General features: G+C 42.3%; 1 protein-coding gene across 1 annotated transcript in view; it reads left to right on the forward strand.

The window, feature by feature from the left end:
* FMN2 (formin 2) overlaps positions 1–16216 on the forward strand; it is a 359973-nt gene that overhangs the window by 144641 nt on the left and 199116 nt on the right. Inside the window, exons 5-6 of the mRNA XM_052639523.1 lie at positions 2263–3917; positions 5415–5559. Coding sequence (XP_052495483.1) covers positions 2263–3917; positions 5415–5559 — 1800 coding nt within the window. The remainder of the gene's footprint in view (positions 1–2262; positions 3918–5414; positions 5560–16216) is intronic.

The raw sequence follows: 16216 nt of genomic DNA on the forward strand, positions 1-16216 counted from the left end.
TGTATAAAATAAGCTTCAAGGATATATAGTCCAGCACAGGGAATATAGGCAATATTTTATAGTAATTGTAAATGGAATATAACTTTTTAGAAATTGTAAATCCCTGTGTTGTATACCTGAAACATATATCAACTATATCCCAGTACAAAATTTTTTTAATAATTGAGTTTTGGAAAACACTTCTAGAATATACTACTTGCATGCCTTTTATCAAGTAGCCTTTTTATATGTTCATTACAGAAATGAGAAAATCAGAGCGTTACTTCATACCAGGACAACTCAAAAAAGACTTATCTAAGCTTAATGGTCACTCCTAAGATTATACTGGAAAAATGAAAATAATCTATATATTTTACTAACCCATAAGGCAAAAATAGTGAATATTTATAATTTTATTAGGTTGGATTTTCTTGTGCTTACTAGCATCATAATTGGAGAGTGAAGTTAACTACAATGGCTAAATAGGATATTACAAATTATTTTATTATAGTTATTTCTTTTACCATGGACTATTTAGAGAATATATGACATGATTTCCCAACCTATGTATTGTAATTCTTTAGTCTTTTGTATAGACATTGGTGAAAAATAGTGACTTAGATTTCATATATATATATATATATATATATATATATATACACACACACATACATACACACATACACACATACCCATAAATAGAAGTGCCTGGCACAATTTTGCCTATAATAAGTGTTTATATTTCTTTATTACTTAAAAGGTAAATTAATTTCCTTTTCAGCTTTCTTTCACAGTAAGGGCTATTTGGTATTTTTTGATTATAGGGAAATAAGAACCTTGTGTAGGTGCTTGTCTTTGAAGTTACAAGTTCTGCTTTTAATAAGCATCATAATTGATGTTCAGCAAGTGAAATGTTATAGTAAAATATAGAATTTTTAGAGAAGAAATAGTGGGTTTAGGATTAAGACTGTTATCTTTATACCTTCCCTACCCCCATGCAAAAAGAAACTACCTGTGAAGATTTTAAATAAATATACGCATAACACCAAAAATGCTTCATTTATTGTAAATACCCATTTCTGTCTTGTCTGTCTGCAGCTTTTCCACTGTAAATGGGTTATATATTTGTTTTGAATTTTTAAAAAATAGCAAAGTAAGTTATTTTTTATTTTGTGGAGACTTTGTTTGGATTTAGTGTTTGGCAAGCAGGATAGGAGTTTAGTTTCATACTTTGCATCATCTTTGTATCACCTCTCAGTTGATAGGTTAAGAGCAGGCCTGGCTCCCATGTGGGGAAGGTAGTAACATGTCCATGCTGTGGATGGTGGCCTCTGTTGGGGTATTGTGTGAAAAGCCCTGGACGCTCTGGAGAAGCAGTTCTGGGCCCTCTCATCCCCACATCGATGTGGGACAGGTGAACCTGTGTGATCAGGTGTCTGACCTGCGCTTCACTCAGTTGGGGTCCATCGCCTCTTCTTCCTTCTCCTGTTCCTGCTTTCCTCATTTTTCTCTGCCCACTCCTCTGCCTCCTCTTTTCTTCTTACTCATCTGTTATTGGCAGTCAGTTTACTGAGAGGGTTTTCCCCTTTTCTCTACCCAAAGTCCTTTTCCTTGAAAGGTTGATGGCATGCTTTGGGAGAGGAAGGTACCGTCTGGGGGTGAGAGTGACCCATACATGGGCACAGTTGCTCTTGGCTATTGTGATAAATTGTGGCGACCAAAGGTATCCCTTTCAGAAATGCCTTGAATAAAATATTTGAATTGTAGTAAGTGTGATATAAGTTCTATACATGCACGTAAGACATGCCTATACATGCTTGTGTGGGTGTTGCAAATATTTCTCATGATTTTACTGGGGATTCCAGTAGAGATTACTCTTTAGAAGTTGCAATTAACTTTAAAACTTAGAATTTAAAATATCTTTAGGAAATGTCCTCATATAGCAGATGTTACTGGGCAAGAAGGAGAGTGGTCTATGGTGAAATTAAGTGGGTCTGTCACTCAGCCTTGGTTTCCCTCTTCACCGAGGTCTGCTGATCTTCCACGATTTCATTTGAAGATTAATTAGAGAAGGGCCTTAGGACCTCATGGTCATCTATGTAATCCACTTTGAAATCCAAGGGCAAAGAAGGGACACATAGTAGAACTAATAATGTGTTTCCATGGAGCGAGCTTTTAGAAGTAACAAATGAATACATTTTGCTGAGTTTGGTGGGTCTAGTTTTTGATGTTTGGAGTATCCCTGATTTTCTGTTCAACTGTGATGTCTGTGTTGCCCCCCAGGAAGTGTGCGACATGAAGTCTGAGGGTCAGGCCACTGTCATCCAGCGGCTGGAGCAGACCATCGAGGATCTGAAGACCAAGATAGCTGAGCTGGAGAAACAATATCCCGCCCTAGACACGGGTCTGGAAGCCCTCAAGTTGGGCGAAAAGGATGTCGGATATGAAAGGATTGTACAGGCCAAGTCCATCCAGACGTCCCCGATGGAAGATGGTGGTGTGCTGGCACTTCCTCCTGGGGGGGGCCCGCTGGTGGGCCCCCTACCGTTGACCGCACATGGAGAATCAGCAGGGCTGCCCTTGCCTTCGGGACCTCAGACCATGTTCTGCTCAGAAATCTCTTTGGTCGTGTCTCCAAGGCAAATATCAGTTCAGCTTGATGCACAGCCGTCCCTCCAGCCTCCACCGCCTGCATCCCTCCCCTGGTCTGACAGTCATGGACAGGCGGGGTCCCAGCCTTCCCATCCTCTTCACACTGGGTTTGAAACCAGCCAGGAGCACTCTGCTTTCCCCTCCTCTGGAAACGGCTGTGACATCCCCACTGCACCACCTCTGCCTCCAGAGACCTCCCCTCTGATGCCTGGCCTGAGCACCGAGGCTTCCCCAGCACCCCTGACCCCCGGTGCACCTGGGCCTGCACTGCCCAGTCCAGCAGGCCTCTCACCTCCTCCTTGTCTAGGTCCAGAGATGCTGCCAACCCCTCCTCTACCTTTGCCTGGAGTGGGAATTCCTCCCGCCCCGCCCCTTCCCGGGGTGGGGATCCCTCCCGCCCCGCCCCTTCCCGGGGTGGGGATCCCTCCCGCCCCGCCCCTTCCCGGGGTGGGGATCCCTCCCGCCCCCCCCCTTCCCGGGGTGGGGATCCCTCCCGCCCCCCCTCTTCCCGGGGTGGGGATCCCTCCCGCCCCGCCCCTTCCCGGGGTGGGGATCCCTCCCGCCCCGCCCCTTCCCGGGGTGGGGATCCCTCCCGCCCCGCCCCTTCCCGGGGTGGGGATCCCTCCCGCCCCCCCTCTTCCCGGGGTGGGGATCCCTCCCGCCCCCCCCCTTCCCGGGGTGGGGATCCCTCCCGCCCCGCCCCTTCCCGGGGTGGGGATCCCTCCCGCCCCGCCCCTTCCCGGGGTGGGGATCCCTCCCGCCCCGCCCCTTCCCGGGGTGGGGATCCCTCCCGCCCCGCCCCTTCCCGGGGTGGGGATCCCTCCCGCCCCGCCCCTTCCCGGGGTGGGGATCCCTCCCGCCCCGCCCCTTCCCGGGGTGGGGATCCCTCCTCCCCCTCCTCCACCTCCTCCCCCTCCTCTTCCAGGCATGGGAATACCCCCCACCCCCCCTCTTCCCGGAGTGGGAATTCCTCCTCCTGCACCTCTTTCCAGTGAAGGAATACCTCCTGCCCCACCTCCTCCTCCTCCTCCTCCGGGTGTGGGGATTCCACCTCCTCTAACCCCTCCGCCCCCACCCACTGCTGGATCAGGCCTTCCTCTCCCACGACAAGTTGGGAGTAGCACTTTACCGACACCTCAGGTGTGTGGCTTTCTTCCTCCTCCGTTGCCTCTTGGCTTGTTTGGATTTGGGATGAATCAGGAAAAAGGGAGTAGGAAGCAGCCAGTAGAGCCTTGTCGGCCAATGAAGCCTCTATATTGGACAAGAATTCAGCTGCACAGTAGAAGGTAACACCAGCGGCGTTCCTCTTTGCATAATTTGTCAACATGAGAGAAGTGGTTTCCTCTCTGTACCACTCCAAAGCTAGTCTGTAGATTTTTACATCAATATTTAGTGGAGCAATTTTAGACTTTTCTCCAGAAGTATCCAAGTGATAAATCATATGTATCAATGTACACATTTCTGTCTATATAGTTTTTTAATTAATTTCTTTTTTAATTGAAAGATAATTGCTTTACAGAATTTTGTTGTTTTCTGTCAAACCTCAACATGGTTAATTTTTAATCGACCTTTTAAGGATTGATGGATAGATCTTTCTTAGCTTATGTGAGCTGTTGCCTTTTTGCAAAGCCTCACTCTGACAAATAACTTATAAAAGTAAATCAAATCATTAAACAGACAAACCCTTGAGGATGTATTCTGCATCCTTTTGAAGGCATGGTCTTGTTTTAGTATTCAGAAAAGTGATACACAAAAATCCACATGTGTGGATTTCTCCCCATGTGTGAAATGATTTAGGTCTGACCATTTCATGGCACTTCTATAGATGATTTACAATGCTGTGAAGTCATAAAATCACAGACTTACATGACCTTTATGAAAGACATGATATTTATAAAAGAATGCCTCCCAGCAGGTTTGCTGCTGGTGTATTACTTACCCATGGATGGTCCATAACCTGGTTCCCTGAACCCTGGGGTGGTGCCAGAGAAAACATGCCCTTTAAATTTCTCCTGGACTTTCTTATCCCGAGTTCTCATGACTTTGAATTTGTGGCTGTCTGTGATGTGGCACAGATTTAGAAATAGGATGTTTAGTAGACTCATCGTCATTTCTTACATTAATTTTCTCTTCTCTGAATCATAGTGGAGAATCACTGCTTCTAACTTTGCTGTTCATTCTCTGAGTACTTTTCCGAGTCACTCCTAATTGCTGAGGCATCATTTCTAGCTGTGCTCCAAACTCATTTTTTCCATATGCACTATATGAAGTTCTTTTATTTTGTTGTTTTGCTTTTTAAAATGGACCTTCATTTTCAGGTGGTACTACCTACCTGTCTCTGTGATCACTGAGGAGTCAGATGACATGAGTGCTGGACAGTGGTAGGGAGACAGAAATGCCACTCTCTGTAGGCAGAAAGTGATTTATTTTTAACCCATGAAACTTATGGGTCAGGTTGGAATGTGAGATATCAGACATTTCTTGCCTGGAGATCCATACTAAAAAGGGTTCTTACATGTTTTATACAATGACTTGATGACTGAGAATTCCTGGCAATGCCTAGAAAGAATTCCTTTCTAGGCAAAGGTTCCATCCTGTGTTGATGCTGTTTCTCATCATGTTGGTTGATTAAACAAGTGCTGATCTTACAGAAAAGGGGATGGGGATGGATTTCCCCCATCCCCAACCTCCCTTCATCCTCTCCTGGCCCCTCTGGTGCCTGTGTCCTCCTGTCCCTGCAGTCCAGCTTGACGCCTCTCTCATGGGTTTTTGCTTAACTTTAGAGACTCCAGTGCTTCACTTATTTGGGAAAAAATTGAAGAACCATCCATAGATTGTCATGAATTTGAGGAATTGTTTTCTAAATCTACTGTCAAGGAAAGGAAGAAACCCATTTCTGACACCATCACAAAGACCAAGGCTAAGCAAGTGAGTATTCATGTGTTTTCTGAAATTGGACAGTATTTTGGGTATAAGTGTGAACTTTCATTGGAGAAAAACTTTGACACCATTTTCAGGGCTGTGTCCGTTCCACTGTCTGTAAGCAGATAGTAGGGGTTAGCGGTTTAGAACATGTGGTTAAGTAAGACTTTCCCAGATAGAATAGCAAATAATCATCTCCACCAAGTGATCAGGTTCTGACTATTTGATTTGTAGCCCCATGATCCATATTTCCAAGATTTTAGCAATTGCTTGTTGTTACAATTAGTTGTCTAGAAACAAACTGGAAATCAAGCAAGAAATCCAGTCCTTAGTAACTGATCATGTGTTTGGTATTTTGTTCCTATTCTAACAACTGAGTGCCGTGTAGAACCTAGCTAAATAATCACCTTGAACTTGACACAGAGAAGAGACTCTTGTATCCAGTTCCAGCATCTCCATTCTCTGTTAGATCCTTTGATGCATCCTGTGACACTTGAGTCCTAGAGAGAAAGAAAAGTGCATTTGAAAGAAAACATTTTCATACAATATTTTCCCACTGGTCCACACAGTGGCCTTGATCATGAACTAATTTTGTGTATCTCTCAAAGCAGCCATTCAGGAAAGTATAGTAAAGCCCAGAACAATGAGCTCAGAAGGAAGACACTGCTGTTGGTGTTCATCTTTCACCCTGAAGAGGGGTGGTAGCAGCTCTTTTTGGGTGAAAGAAAGATAATTGAGGTCTGAAGCCTCAGGACTCTCCTGATACAGCCTCCCCAGATGAGTGAAAACTGAGGGGTGATATGGTCCTGTGAACTTTTGCTCTGACCTGGAAGTTGTAGCTAGATGTCTGACCGAGAGTTGTTTTCATCCGTATTCATTTCAGACTCACGCCACACATCTCTATTGCTCTGACACTCAAATGTGACACAGTGAATTTTTCAGAACCATTTATTGTGATACAGCTGGTTGCTGGTGACTTTAGATCAGAAACAATGGTAAACCTGCACCTTGTGGGCACTGAATAAACATTTGTTCTGCAAATAAACCAGGCAACTGTAGGAGGACTTTATACATACCCATGACTATTCCTGATAATGATTAAAGCCAGAAAATCACTTATCTCACAATAATCAATTTGGTCAAGGTGGCTCTGTCATGGAATAAAGGTAAATGGGGAACCACATTTTTTTCTGGCAGAGATAAATAGTCTAAAAATCTTTCCCACAGCATCTTTGTATATAGGACGCATAGACTGAGTCATCATGTCTTCTCATGGATGGTACTGGTGATGGAAAAACTGTTTAGGTGAGGAATATGGGCAGGGCAGCATAGGCCATGGAGGGCTGGGCATCAGGGCCTTCACCTATCAAGCGGACAGGAATGACATGGGGCATCTGTTTTATGGGATGAAATTCTTGCCCTCCCTGCCTCCCATCACTGCCTTTTCTTTGTTAAGTGAACATAGATAAGGAAGCTGTCTCATAATGCCTGAAAGTGTAGGATTTTATGATTGCTTTGAGATTATGTCCAAATCATGAAGACAGCAACCTCAGCTAGTTGGCATGAGATGCCTCCTTTCATGCAAGCTGCACGTCTGAGTGGAGCATCATCTCAGCACAGTTGCCTCACCCTGTCATGAGCCTGTTCCGTAAACCATGGGGACAGACCTTTGCCAGGGTTATCATTTGTACCCATTGGTGGTGATGCAGCTGTTGACCTTCAGCTTAAAGACAGTTTGTGGACCCGTCTCCATCCTGACTCCCAGTGAGCTTGTCAGCATTTTCTTGGCCAGGGTCTAGTTCTCAGCCCTGCTTTTCAGATTTGTTTTTGGAAGGAAAAGTGTTTTTTTTTTTTTTTCCTGATGTGTTGGTGAAAGACCAATCTCCTACAAACAGTTATATGGCTGAAGAAAGTGAGTTTTATTTAACTGTGTTGTGTTTGGAAGAAAAATCTATCCATTCCATCTACTTTAAAATTTCCATCTAATTTAAAATTTTGCTTAAGGAAAACATATTTTCCAGATACAGGCAATATGGGGTCAAGAGTGCCAGCCCTCTGAGCAGCTGAAAATCTCCATTTAAATTAGAGTCAGTCCTTTGTACTTGGGGTCCCTCTGTATGGTTCCATGTCCATGGATGCAACCACCCTAAGCTCGTGCAGCACTGCAATATTTACTATTGAAAAAAATCTGGATGTATGTAGACATGCACAGTTCAAACTGTTAACAAGTGGTTCCCCTTATCATATGCAGACATTCATTTCCAGCGAAATTAATAGCCATTAATGCTGTGACCTGGTTTTATGAAGATGTTTCAAGCTATTCTTCTCATACATGATGGAAGCTAAGAATTCTGGTTTTCTTTAAATAGTTCAAAATAGCTAAAATATTTTTGTGATCTGTTGTCTCCTTGAAACTAAGAGTATGGCTGAATGTTCTGGCCTTTAACAACTCTCAGAAAACACGTCTTCGTTGTGGTAATGGAGGTTCCTCAGCTGGACACCTTGCTGTGTGGCATGATGAGAAAGAAGATACTCTGTGGGTGTCGAGTGGCAACAGTGAGGAGTGTCTGGTATTTCTCAATCCTTTCTCCCCCAAGTAACTTAAGACAGAGCCTTTTACTTTTTCTCATGGCACCTGTGCTTAAGTTCTGTGCTGATGTCTTAGCTCACCCATCTTCACTGTGCAAAACATAAGGAGATTTGCTGAGAAGGTACAGGGAGTTTATCAGACTGTTATTTCACCTAGTTCTCCTTTAACAAATGACTGTGATGCTGCCAGGTCAGAATTAAACATCAACCTGCTGATTTGACACAATAGTAGCCCCATCTCCCAAGGAATCAAGAGGAAGGTGGAAAAACCAGTGTCGCCTGAGGCCCCTGTTTGACACATTGCACATACACGCAAACCTGTCCATTTTTAAGGTTCTTAAGAAACCCTCTACAGCGAATACATGTGATCCTAGAGCGAGTACAAGTGACCCATGTTTTGCCACTCACAGGCGAGCTCAGTGACTGTTAATGTTGAGTGATCCTAAGTGCTCCTAAGCCACTTCAAGATCTTCATGTCCAATTAAAGATTAAGTTTAACTGAGCTTATGAGCAGGAAAGTGAGAGGATGTACATTGGAATAATTTTGACAGTAAGAATTCCCTCAAAAAGAAGTTTCTAGTTAATCCAATGTCAAATGAGTTCCTCAGAAAATATATTTTGGGAAACACAGTAGCAGCAGCAGCTTCAGTAGTAGTAATAGTAACAGTGGAAACATGACAGCTGGGGAGCCTGCAGGCGTGTGGGCTCGGCTTACCCTCTGCTGCCACTGTCTCTGCAGCCTCATATCAGCCTAGCCCATCCTTGTGCATGGGCTCCGTGGTTGTGGTGTACAGGCTTAGCAGCTCTGTGGAATGTGTGATCTTCCCAGACCAGGGAGTGAACCTGGATTGGCAGGCAAATTCTTATCCACTGGACCACCAGGGAAGTATCTGTGCCTTACTTTTACTAATTGCAAATCTTTATCTTTAGATTTTAAAATATGTGTTATCATATTTTTATGTATATCAGTGTCACTGGATATTTCAGTGTTCACAGGCTGATGGCCTGCATGATACTCTGACAGGCCTAGTTGTTTGTATTGGTGTTAAGTTTTCTTATTGTAGCATGGGAAGGCTATGTTTTGGTTGGATGGTTCTATTTGTCTCTTAGACCTAAAATAATATGTGAAATACCAATTATAATAAAATTTAGATCTGTTTGGAAGAATACATCATAAACATTTAGTACCCTCAAGAGTCTTCTCCAACACCACAGTTCAAAAGCATCAATTCTTCGGTGCTCAGCCTTCTTCACAGTCCAACTCTCACATCCATACATGACCACAGGAAAAACCATAGCCTTGACTAGACGGACCTTAGTCGGCAAAGTAATGTCTCTGCTTTTGAATATACTGTCTAGGTTGGTCATAACTTTCCTTCCAAGGAGTAAGCGTCTTTTAATTTCATGGCTGCAGTCACCATCTGCAGTGATTTTGGAGCACAAAAAAATAAAGTCTGACAGTTTCTACTGTTTCCCCATCTATTTCCCAGGAAGTGATGGGACCAGATGCCATGATCTTCATTTTCTGAATGTTGGGCTTTAAGCCACCTTTTTCACTCTCCTCTTTTCACTTTCATCAAGAGGCTTTTTAGCCCCTCTTCACTTTCTGCCATAAGGGTGGTGTCATCTGCATATCTGAAGTTATTGATATTTCTCCCAGCAGTCTTGATTCCAGCTTGTGTTTCTTCCAGTCCAGCATTTCTCATGATGTACTCTGCATATAAGTTAAATAAACAGGGTGACAATATATAGCCTTGATGTACTCCTTTTCCTATTTGGAACCAGTCTGTTGTTCCATGTCCAGTTCTATGTTGCTTACTGTCCTGCATACAGATTTCTCAAGAGGCAGGTCAGGTGGTCTGGTATTCCCATCTCTTTCAGAATTTTCCACAGTTTATTGTGATCCACACAGTGTAAGGCTTTGGCATAGTCAATAAAGCAGAAACAGATGTTTTTCTGGAACTCTCTTGCTTTTTCCATGATCCAGCAGATGTTGGCAATTTGATCTCTGGTTCCTCTGCCTGTTCAAAAACCAGCTTGAACATCAGGGAGTTCACGGTTCACGTATTGCTGAAGCCTGGCTTGGAGAATTTTGAGCATTACTTTACTAGCATGTGAGATGAGTGCAATTGTGCGGTAGTTTGAGCATTCTTTTGCATTGCCTTTCTTTGGGATTGGAATGAAAACTGACCTTTTCCAGTCCCGTGGCCACTGCTGAGTTTTCCAAACTTGCTGGCATATTTGTGCAGCACTTTCACAGCATCATCTTTCAGGATTGGAAATAGCTCAACTGGAATTCCATCACCTCTACTAGCTTTGTTTGTAGTGATGCTTTCTAAGGCCCACTTGAGTTCACTTTCCAAGATGTCTGGCTCTAGATTAGTGATCACATCATGATGATTATCTGGGTTGTGAGGTACTTATATTCCTAAGTATTTTATTCTTTTCATTGCAATGGTGAATGGAATTGTTTCCTTAATTTCTTTTTCTACTTTCTCATTATTAGTGTATAGGAATGCAAAGGATTTCTCTGTGTTGATTTTATATCCTGCAACTTTACTATATTCATTGATTAGCTCTAGTAATTTTCTGGTGGAGTCTTTAGGATTTTCTTTGTAGAGGATCATGTCATCTGCAAACAGTGAGAGTTTTACTTCTTCTTTTCCAATTTGGATTCCTTTTGTTTCTTTTTCTGCTCTGATTGCTGTGGCCAAAACTTCCAGAACTATGTTGAATAGTAGCGGTGAAAGTGGGCGCCCTTGTCTTGTTCCTGACTTTAGGGGAAATGCTTTCAATTTTTCACCATTGAGGATAATGTTTGCTGTGGGTTTGTCATATATAGGTTTTATTATGTTGGAGTATGTTCCTTCTATTCCTGCTTTCTGGATAGTTTTTTTCATAAACGGATGTTGAATTTTGTCAAAGGCTTTGTCTGCGTCTATTGAGATAATCATATGGCTTTTATTTTTCAATTTGTTAATGTGGTGAATTACACTGATTGATTTGCAGATATTGAAGAATCCTTGTATCCCTGGGATAAAGCCCACTTGGTCATGGTGTATGATCATTTTAATGTGTTGTCGGATTCTGATTGCTAGAATTTTGTTAAGGATTTTTGCATGTATGTTCATCAGTGATATTGGCCTGTAGTTTTCTTTTTTTGTGGCATCTTTGTCAGGTTTTGGTATTAGGGTGATAGTGGCCTCATAGAATGAGTTTGGAAGTTTACCTTCCTCTGCAATTTTCTGGAAGAGTTTGAGTAGGATAGGTATTAATTCTTCTCGAAATTTTTGGTAGAATTCAGTTGTGAAGCCGTCTGGACCTGGGCTTTTGTTTGCTGGAGGATTTCTGATTACAATTTCAATTTCCGTGCTTGTCATGTGTCTTTTAAGATTTTCTATTTCTTCCCGGTTCAGTTTTGGAAAGTTGTACTTTTCTAAGAATTTGTCCATTTCTTCCACATTGTCCATTTTATTGGCATATAATTGCTGATAGTAGACTCTTATGATCCTTTGTATTTCTGTGTTGTCTGTTGTGATCTCTCCATTTTCATTTCTAATTTTATTGATTTGATTTTTCTCTTTTTGTTTCTTGATGAGTCTGGCTAATGGTCTGTCAGTTTTATTTATCCTTTCAAAGAACCAGCTTTTGGCTTTGTTGATTTTTGCTATGGTCTCTTTTGTTTCTTTTGCATTTATTTCTGCCCTAATTTTTAAGATTTCTTTCCTTCTACTAACCCTGGGGTTCTTCATTTCTTCCTTTTCTAGTTGCTTTAGGTGTAGAGTTAAGTTATTTATTTGACTTTTTTCTTGTTTCTTGAGGTATGCCTGTAGTGCTATGAATTTTCCCCTTAGCACTGCTTTTATAGTGTCCCACAGGTTTTGGGTTGTTGTGTTTTCACCCGATTATGGGGTTGCAAAGAGTCAAACATGACTGAGCGACTTCACTTTCACTTTCACTATGATCCCATTGCCATTTACTTTATTGTTTTGGGTTTGGGTTTATACACCCTTTTTGTGTTTCCTGTCTAGAGAAGATCCTTTAGAATTTGTTGGAGAGCTGGTTTGGTGGTGCTGAATTCTCTCAGCTTTTGCTTGTCTGTAAATCTCTTGATTTCTCCTTCGTATTTGAATGAGATCCTTGCTGGGTATGGTAATCTGGGCTGTAGGTTATTTTCTTTCATCATTTTAAGTATGTCTTGCCATTCCTTTCTAGCCTGAAGAGTTTCTATTGAAAGATCAACTGTTATTCTTATGGGAATCCCCTTGTGTGTTATTTGTTGTTTTTCCCTTGCTGCTTTTAATATTTGTTCTTTGTGTTTGATCTTTGTTAATTTGATTAATATATGTCTTGGGGTGTTTCACCTTGGGTTTATCCTGTTTGGGACTTTCTGGGTTTCTTGGACTTGGGTTATTATTTCCTTCTCCATTTTAGGGAAGTTTTTAACTATTATCTCCTCAAGTATTTTCTCATGGTCTTTCTTTTTGTCTTCTTCTTTTGGAACTCCTATACTTCGAATGTTGGAGCATTTCATATTGTCCTGGAGGTCTCTGAGATTGTCCTCATTTCTTTTAATTCACTTTTCTTTTTTCCTCTCTGATTCATTTATTTCTACCATTCTGTCTTCTCCTTCACTAATCCTATCTTCTGCCTCCGATATTCTACTATTTGTTGCCTCCAGAGTGTTTCTGATCTCATTTATTGCATTATTCATTATATATTGACTCTTTTTTAGTTCTTCTAGGTCCTTGTTAAACCTTTCTTGCATCTTCTCAATCCTTGTCTCCAGGCTATTTATCTGTGATTCCATTTTGATTTCAAGATTTTGGATCATTTTCACTATCATTATTTGGAATTCTTTATCAGGTAGATTCCCTATCTCTTCCTCTTTTGTTTGGTTTGGTGGGCATTTATCCTGTTCCTTTACCTGTTGGGTATTTCTCTGTCTCTTCATCTTGGTTATATTGCTGCGTTTGGGGTGGCCTTTCTGTATTCTGGGAATTTGTGGAGCTCTCTTTATTATGGAGGTTCCTCTCTGTGAGTGGGGTTGTATTAGTGGCTTGTCAAGGTTTCTTGGTTAGGGAAGCTTGTGTCGGAGTTCTTGTGGGTGGAGCTGGATTTCTTCGCTCTGGAGTGCAATGAAGTGTCCAGTAATGAGTTATGAGATGTCAATGGTTTTGGAGTAACTTTGAGCTGCCTGTATATTGAAGCTCAGGGGTGTGTTCCTGTGTTACTAGGGAATTTGTGTGGTATGTCTTGCTCTGGAGCTTGTTGGCCTTTGGGTGGTGTTTGGTTTCAGTGTAGGTATGGAGGCATTTGATGAGCTGCTATCGATTAATGTTCCCTGGATTCAGGAGTTCTCTGATGTTCTCAGGATTTGGTTAAGCCTCCTGCTTCTGGTTTTCAGTTTTATTTTTACAGTAGCCTCAAGACTTCTCCATCTATACAGCACCGATGATAAAACATCTAGGTTAAAGATGAAAAGTTTCTCCACATTGGGGGACACCCAGAGAGGTTGACTGAGTTACGTGGAGAAGAGAAGAGGGAGGGGGCAGTTAGAGGTGACTGGAATGAGATGAGGTGGGATCAAAAGAGGAGAGAGCAAGCTAGCCAGTAATCACTTCCTTATGTGTGCTCCACAGTCTGGACTGCTCAGAGATGTTCACAGAATTATACAGAGAAGAGGAGAAGGAAGAAGGAGTCAGAGGTGGCCAGGAGGATAAAAGAGGGAAATGAAAAGGAGAGAGACAGATCCAGCCAGTAAACAGTTCCCTAAGTTGTCTCCACTGTCTGGAACACACAGAGATTCACAGAGTTGGGTAGAGAAGAGAAGGAGGAGGGAGGAGACAGAGGGAACCTGGTGGAGACAAAGGAGAGTCCAAAGGAGGAGAGAGCAGTCAAGCCAGTAATCTTGCTCTCAAGTAGAAATGGGTACTGAAGAATGGGTTTTTAAAGGTACAAAATTGATAACAAATACCAAAAAGCAAAGATTAAAATTTAGAGTGGAGGCTGGATTTTCAAAAATACAATATTAAGGAAAAGAAGAAGAAGAAAGAAAAAAAGAACAAAATCACAAGAATTATTAAGAAACAACAACAACCACCACAAAAAATATATATATATGGCGTTTGCTTTAAAAATAGGGTCTTTGTTGTGAAAAGTAATAGTAGGTTATAAAAATAAAAATTAATGGAGAAATAGAGGACTTAAAAATTTTAAAATGTTAAAAAAAAAAGAAGAAAAAACAAACAAACAAAAAAAGAATGATCCTAAAAATAGTAAAGATATATCTGGGACTTTCTCTGGTGTTGTTGTGGGCAGTGTGGGGTCAGTTCATTTTCGGATAGTTCCTTGGTCCGGCTTATGTTTCTCAAGATTTATAGGTCCCTTCCTATATAGTCGGTACTAACAACAGGGTTTTAATCTATTGCACCTGTCAGTTCCAAGGCGGTTCCCTCTGTTTTAGCTTCTTCTGTTTTCTGGTCTCTTAAGTGTCTGTTTTGCGCCCTGACACAAGGGGGGCAGTGGTGGACACTTTTTTTTTTTTTAGGCTCACTTGTTCAGTCGTGCTGTGGGGAGGGAGGGAGGCTGCAAACAAATAACACTGGCGTGTGCTCATAGTGTCTCAACCATGCTGGGCCTGCCCCCGCTCACAGCACACACCACTCAGGCTCTAGATTGCTCCACCGGGAACCGTCTGAGGCTGGCCCTGGGCTGCATGCATCTCCCTGGTCTAAGCCACTCAGGCTCAGGCACTCAGGTAGTCCTCAGAGGCACAGACTTGGTTGGGCCTGCGTTTTGTGCTGTTCCCAGGTCTGAGTAGCTCGGGTGTTTGGCGAGCACGATCGCTGCAACTTATCGCCTTTCCCGTCCCTGCTGCTCAGTTTTCTGGATGTATAACTGGCACCCCTTCTTAGGCGGATGGTGACTGTCCAGAACCCCAAGACATCTTAGTTAGCAGAGAAGCCTGTTTGCAGTTTGGTAGTTAATGTCTCTCTGGGGCTGCTCTTGCCACCTTCCGGCCCTTCCGGCTCTGGCTGCCTGTCACCGGAGGGGAATGGTCTGCAGCCAGCTAATTCTGTTCCGTCCTTTGTTCTGTGTGCAGTCCTGGTGGTATCTTATGTTAGAGCTTTTCGCATGGTAGCTATCCCACAGTCTGGTTTGCTAGCCCAAGTTAGTTCGCTCTGGTTACACTCGGGGCATTCCAGCCCGATTCTTAAAAAAGACTGCAGCCCGCGCCTCCCTGCCCAGCCCCCACTTGCTAGTGGTGGGTGCAGGAATCTGCACTGCTTTTCCGTTGGGGGAGTTACCGTTGGGCTCGTAATCTGTTGGTTTTAATTACTTGTTTATTTTTCCTCCCTGTTATGTTGCCCTTTGTGCTTCCAAGGCTCACCACAGACTCGGCAGCAAGAGTGTTTTCTGGTGTTTGGAAACTTCTCTCTTTTTAAGACTCCCTTCCCAGGACGGAGCTCCCTCCCTACCTCTTTTGTCTCTTTTTTTGTCCTTTGTATTTCTTCCTACCTGTTTTTGAAGACAATGATCTGCTTTTCTGGGTGCCTGATGTCCTCTGCCAGCATTCAGAAGTTGTTTTGTGAAATTTACTCAGCGTTGAAATGTTCTTCTCATAAATTTGTGAGAGAGAAAGTGGTCTCCCAGTCCTATTCCTCTGCCATCTTAGGATCGCCTCTAGTATCTGCTTTAATAATGCATTTCTGTTGCAAGCCTCACATCAAAATACAAAGCTATAGTTAGATGAACATACATATTGTGGATTCTAGATTTGCTTTAGATGTTGAAAGATTCATTATACTTTTGGAGATGCTTTTCCTAAAACTATTTGTAGAGCATACCCAGTCAATTCAAAGAATGCAACAATAATAACTTTTTAATTTTTTTCTTTTAGTCAAAATATTATTTTTGCATTTCTAAATAGATGGCTAAAAAAAACAGAATGCCAAATGACATAATAAAAAGGAAATATAATTAGGCTAATGATCCATGAACCTTGCTAGATGTACTAGGAAAATTATATTTGATCGTCCTTTGAATTGCGAAGATTTAATCATGATGTTGA

The sequence above is a fragment of the Budorcas taxicolor genome, chromosome 5 (assembly GCF_023091745.1).
Source record: "Budorcas taxicolor isolate Tak-1 chromosome 5, Takin1.1, whole genome shotgun sequence".
In the NCBI taxonomy this organism is placed as follows: domain Eukaryota; kingdom Metazoa; phylum Chordata; class Mammalia; order Artiodactyla; family Bovidae; genus Budorcas; species Budorcas taxicolor.